Below are 6,662 nucleotides of genomic sequence, written 5' to 3' on the forward strand. Positions count from 1 at the left end.
CACATACAATGACAGACAGACACACACAAACAATGACAGACAGACAGACATGCCAAAACCAATATACCCCCAATCATTCGATCCGGGTGCATAAAAATCAAGTATAGGCGGAAGGTAGTGATCCTGATTTACATATGTGGACTGCACAGGCTAATCTGGAACGACTATTTACGCACATGCATTAAACCCCCTTTTTTATATAGCGCGGCTCATTTAAATTTGTTTAAGTTACCTAAAGGGCATTGTTTAATCTGGTCAACATCAGCTCCAGAGGCACGCTAAACATATACGTCAAGTACAACTTTCGAGTGACTTTCTAACCTTCGTATCAGAGACGGACGTCGTTTTATAGACATTAAAATGATAGATTGTGTTGTATAGATTAAAAACGGCTCATTCGCCATGCGTTGGATGTTTATTCTCAGTAATTATGTCAAATATATTTAAGCAATTACAGCGATCAGTTGACAAGAAATGCGAGTGTATTTAAATATGCCATAACAAGCAAATGTCTTTAAGCAATTACAGCGATCAGTTGACAAGAAATGCGAGTGTATTTAAATATGCCGTAGCAAGCAAATGTCTTTAAGCAATTACAGCGATCAGTTGACAAGAAATGCGAGTGTATTTAAATATGCCGTAGCAAGCAAATGTCTTTAAGCAATTACAGCGATCAGTTGACAAGAAATGCGAGTGTATTTAAATATGCCGTAGCAAGCAAATGTCTTTAAGCAATTACAGCGATCAGTTGACAAGAAATGCGAGTGTATTTAAATATGCCGTAGCAAGCAAATGTCTTTAAGCAATTACAGCGATCAGTTGACAAGAAATGCGAGTGTATTTAAATATGCCGTAGCAAGCAAATGTCTTTAAGCAATTACAGCGATTGGTTGACAAGAAATGCGAGTGTATTTAAAGCGAGATTATACGATTTTGTCAAATATTCATTAATTAATATAACATGTGTAAAAAACTTTTTAAACATATATTTTATTATAAATTAAAATAAAAGTTAAGAAGAACATGTGTCGAAAAATGCGAAATAAGCCAGATATTTAATTCTGATATCGAAAAAGGCTGTACAGTCGAATTCGCCAGCATGTACATCATGCACGTACGATGTGAATCTAAATTTAGTCTAACGGTTCATTTTAAATTCCGACGAACACAAACTAAAAAGACGAATTCTTCGGTTATTGTAGGAAAATATGTACGAAATATCTTCGTCACAATCGGCTCGGAGCGCTAATTTGTCTGCTGCATTTTATGAAATTCGTCTTCAATGTATAATTTTTCTTGCCTATTTTGTGTTATTGTTACATATTTTATCAATATATTACAATTTAACACATATAAAAAATCGTATAATCTCGCTTTAAATATGCCATAGCAAGCAAATGTTTTTAATCCATTTCAGCGATCAGTAGAGAAGAAATGCGAGTGTATTTTAATATGCCGTAGCAAGCAAATGTCTTTAAGCAATTACAGCGATCAGTTGACAATAAAATGCGAGTGTATTTAAATATGCCGTAGCAAGTAAAACATAGAGCACATATAACAAAAATATCACAAAATGCACGTGTGCGCCCGTGCGAATGTTCGTAGGTCTCGTAAGTTTTTAATAGAACACCATCTGTTGTCAGGCTGTAAATATCAGCGTGCAACAAAAGATCATTGTATGGAGACCGCGTTTGGCAACAGCTCAGAGGTCAGGTACACACTGAAATAAAATGTGTCATATATGGGCATAATACGACGAACTGTTTCTTTATAGTTGATCAGAAAATGATAAAAAATGCTTCAAGTGATCACTGTTTAGAGGCAATTTATCATACCAAAACATATTTTTCCGGATCAAAGATACATGTCGCACTTATACTCCATGTGTTAAGTATGGCAATATAATTTTAGGGATCGTAACGAATATTCGATTTTTGTAGAAAATAATTGATATTCTGTATAAAAAGTTGTGACATTTGCAGAGTCGCATAAAACTTTGTACATACTATTTCAAACTGTTCAACCAGATAATGTATGTGAATGACAATATATAAAAACGCCCGCTTAAATGGCAAATGTTGGCTTTAAAAAATATGTCATGTAAATACTATTGAAATCCCGGAAATAAAAACGATTATTTCAAATATCATATGACAAATACACTTTTTGAAATAACTATTGCTTTATCCCACTCATTAAATATATACAAACATAAGTGTTTTTCTGACGAAGAACATAACTTTTTTCAGTTTTTCAGAAGTTCAAAATTTTGTGTTTTTGAATCTCTGCGCTTATAAAGCAAATATTCGAATATATTCGAAAAAGGATGAACGGATATTTGAATATGATTTCCATATTCGTTCTCATCCCTAGCCATAATTTAACTTGTCCAATCTGTTGATTCCACATTAAACTTCGTTTTATAGTCTTAATAGATTCATAGATTCTTTAGTTTGCATATAAATGTATATAATACCACTGACCGTACCTGTCATAAAATCTCGAGTTTACAAATAACTCATCAAAATTAATTTCAATAATTGATTTATTTACAATTTACAATTTAATATACAAGAAAAAATAGAATTAATACACGAGACAACAAGATGAATGTTTAATACCACGTGAGACAATTCCTGATTATTCCCATGACATTATCTTAAAATTAAATTTTAAAAGGCATACATATAAAAATTTAAAGTGATTATACACAATTTCAATGTGAACAATTGTACTCTTGTTATCTTAAACAAACATATGAATATAATCAAGTAATGTTAACTAAAATTAATCAAAACATTTTATACGGTACCGTAATACCAAATTTTGTTAATCTCAGTAAATTTATTAATAGCATGTTAATGCCGATACCAACACGTTTACTCGTATTTGTTGCAGTACCATTTTTGTGTCTATTTGTAGAATGAACACATCTAAATAATCGAATGGGATTTTCCAAAAGAGTGCATGTCTTCCGTACATCACGGAGTTTTCTGCTGTAAAGTAGAACATTATTTGCAATAGAATAAAACGTTCCTTTCGATTATTGTGTAATAGTGCATCTTGTTAACAATTAAAGTATTTTTAATAATCGACGTTTCATCTTTTGTGAAAAAAATAGACAAACAGAAATCTTAATATTAATACTTGGCCCTTTATGTATGGAAAGAGACCAGTGTCCCCCATATCAAGACCCTAGATTTAAGGACGCAACACACACACACACTCACACACACACACACACACACACACACACACACACGCACCCGCACGCACACGCACACGCACACGCACACGCACACGCACACGCACACGCACACACACACACACACACACACACACACACACACACACACACACACACACACACACACACACACACACACACTCACACACACACACACACACACACACACACACACACACACACACACACACACACACACACACACACACTCACGCACGCACGCACGCACGCACGCACACACACACACACACACACACCAATAAATCAAACTGGAGCCAATGGCTTTCAACGGTCATTAAAAGCGCGTCATTGGATGTTTGCATCGGCTTTATAGGCGCTAAACCACACATTTAGCCCAGGAAAATCCATTCAAATTAAGAAAAATGCAGTGTTAATTTTAAATTTTGAATATTTTTTTTATTAAGACATCTTGTCCTTTCTACAAAATATCATGCTCATTTAAAAATATACTTACAACTAGAATTAAAGCAAGGGCCTCATTTTCACACAGTGCCTTAGTGAAACTGAACGCAAACTCAGCAATATATTGTCCCCTTGAAGGGTTCTTGGTAAATTGACAAAATTAAAAAAAATGTTTCAGATCCGCAAATGTTCGTGTTAGTTAATATGTGTGAGGAAACAGTAATACTGAACATTTACCATGCTCTCAAATATCCATTTTATGCATCTTTTTACGGTTTAAAAACCTGAAAATTATACAGCGTTGAAATGCGAAACGATTGAATAATTTGGAGAGTTCTGTTGTTGGCGTTATATTTTGTGTAACTAAGAGGATTGCTTATATAAAGTATAAATTACATCAATGTGTACGGATGGCCGAGTGGTATCAGCGTTAGACTTTTACTCCAGGGGTCAGTGGTTCGAGCCCAGTTTAGGGTTGCTTTTTTCTTTCTTTAATTGTACTCTTGTTTTCTACTGGAGCTTTTTTAGATCCTGTGTTTACATTTTTCAATGTGAAGCATTTAATGAAAAACTTCGATACATGCCAAAATCTGTGAAAAGGTCCCTTTAATTAATGCATAATATAATCCTTTGTTTTATTTCGACGAGTTATAACGATACTGACCAACCATGGGAGTTAAATGCCGCCTAACTACACTACGTAGATATTTAATTGTTTGTTACGTCCCTTACCACATCCCTCGATCACAGTAAGTATTGTCGATCTATAAGATTAACAGACAGACACGCTAACAAACAGCAAACTAAACGAGCCTCTATGGCGGACTAAATAACTTGATTTGATCAGACGATTATACACAAGCAAGCATATCGGTTCGTAATATTTAGTGACGCTTTTAAGATAATTTTGATAAAATTCCTACACCCGACCACAAAAATACATCACTAGCAAATCACAATAAAGTTACAAAAGTTACAAAACGCGACGTGCGACCATCTGTATAATCTAATAATCCTCCAGACATGTTGCGATGTAAAATTATTTCTCTAAAGAAGAATTACGTCCGTATAAATATTAAAATGTATTAAAATTTATATTATTTTAGTGTAAAACTAATATGCCAATTGATTGAATGGAATAATTGACCAATCAAAAAATCAAAATCATCAAAAAATCGAGACCCAATAAGGTAACCATTTTGCAATGTCTAGCAATATTGATATTAAAGAATCTACTTCAGAGGCAACGGCAATTGGTTAACTTTAGGGCGGCGGGGCTCGTGTGGCCCTTAACTTACTGATTCTTGTCCATTGCGATTTTACAGTGACTCGCAGCGGTGTCAAATATATTATCAACCGCTTTCTTATTAAATCCAGACTGCTTTTGCTTTTTCTGAATTTTAAAGGGGTTGGAAGAGCTGGTAGAATTTAAACTGCCTTTAAAAGAGTTATTTTCAAGATTCCATCGCGTAAATCACTCGCTGGCAGACAAAGCACGAACAAGATCCACCGACTGGTCAAAGTGCAGCTATTAAAAACTTGAATACAATTAAGGGGTAAATGCACGCCATTCTGAATTAATTCTTTCCGAAATAACATAACGGGAATTTAAAAATATGGGCCGATTTGGTACATTTGGTATTAGAATGTTTAAGGTAATGTAACATTTTAATTTAAGTTATTTTAAAATTAATAAAAGCAAACGTTTCAACTTCTTCTTTTTCAATCGCAGCAAAGACGTTTTTGTTTGTGTTTATGAAAACTATATCACCTTTCTTTAGCAATCGTTGTCCTTTATTATTTAAATCTATATAAAAAACCGCAATTGCTAATCAACATCGATAATTATTCTCATATACTTGATAAATGACCCATGGAGCGTAGTCTGCCGCAAATTATGGACCTGCTATGTGGACGATCATTCAGCTGACCATGCGTCACAGATACCTTCTTCAAACAACAACTGAGGCTCGATAATAATATATCAATCGCCGATTTAGAGCAGAGGATTTACTACATGAAGATTACTTGTAGATATTGCCGCCCATTTCCTACGCCATTGTACTCCTATGACTTATCGAATCATTGCATTATAAAAATGAATTCGTTTTATGTTTTGGATTATATAAAAAATCGTTATTGTTAGTCTTGACGAACGACCATATATTTGTCAATTAAAAAAGTTTGCCCATTATCTTATTAACGCATTGACTCGTTACACATGCACAACAAATTTGGCCTCTCCAAAAACCTCTACCTCAGGCCACCTGATGTCCGAGCTAGACACTTCTGTTTGTCACATCAAAGGTTCACATTGTCCTCTTTAGTCTCAAAATGGCCGCTGTTTAATAATTCACTGTTCAATTCACACAACTGTTTTAGAAACCCGTCGTTTGGACAAATTTCCCGCCGTTTCCGGACTATTTTCACTGCTTCTGGTGCTGGTATCCGGCATTTGATAATCAAATAAGCGAGTACAATAGTGGCTGAACGGCTGGTTCCCACTTTGCAGCTGACGAGGACTTTGCCTGTGAAATGTACCAACACACTTACATCAATTTTTATAATTATTATATAAGCATTCACTTTGTGGTAAAAATGCATCTTTAACGTTACTATCAAATACATAACTAGTTGTTTGCATCACACATTACATATATCTATTATTTAACATTTACATCTGTAAAACTTTCCAAGAACAATGTGCATTCAAAATTGTCACAGCTGCGTGGATGTACATATGTGATTAATGAGGTTATTGTAAAATCGTTTTACTTTGCAAAATCGACCAATCAATGCATATAATCATAATGCAAATTTACAAGATGAACATTATACGTAAGAATAATATTTACATTCAGCCTCGGTTATAGATTATAAGTTCAAGATGTCACCGTATTAAAATACGGATATGATTCCCGGTACGTTTATTTGCATCATTTGATTGACTTATATGTCATTGACTTTGTCCCAATGTTCACACACGACTTGC

General features: G+C 34.3%; 1 protein-coding gene across 3 annotated transcripts in view; it reads right to left on the reverse strand.

Annotated features, from left to right (window-relative positions):
* Window positions 1-2,527: 2,527 nt before the first annotated feature.
* Window positions 2,528-6,662, reverse strand: part of LOC127845153 (dual specificity protein phosphatase 3-like) — an 11,556-nt gene continuing 7,421 nt past the window's right edge. For all 3 annotated transcript variants that reach the window (XM_052375890.1, XM_052375900.1, XM_052375911.1), the window contains exon 4: window positions 2,528-6,198. In XM_052375890.1, the coding sequence (XP_052231850.1) occupies window positions 5,972-6,198 (227 nt within the window). In that variant the 3' untranslated portion in view covers window positions 2,528-5,971. The remainder of the gene's footprint in view (window positions 6,199-6,662) is intronic.

Source organism: Dreissena polymorpha, chromosome 1, assembly GCF_020536995.1.
Source record: "Dreissena polymorpha isolate Duluth1 chromosome 1, UMN_Dpol_1.0, whole genome shotgun sequence".
Classification (NCBI taxonomy): Eukaryota; Metazoa; Mollusca; class Bivalvia; order Myida; family Dreissenidae; genus Dreissena; species Dreissena polymorpha.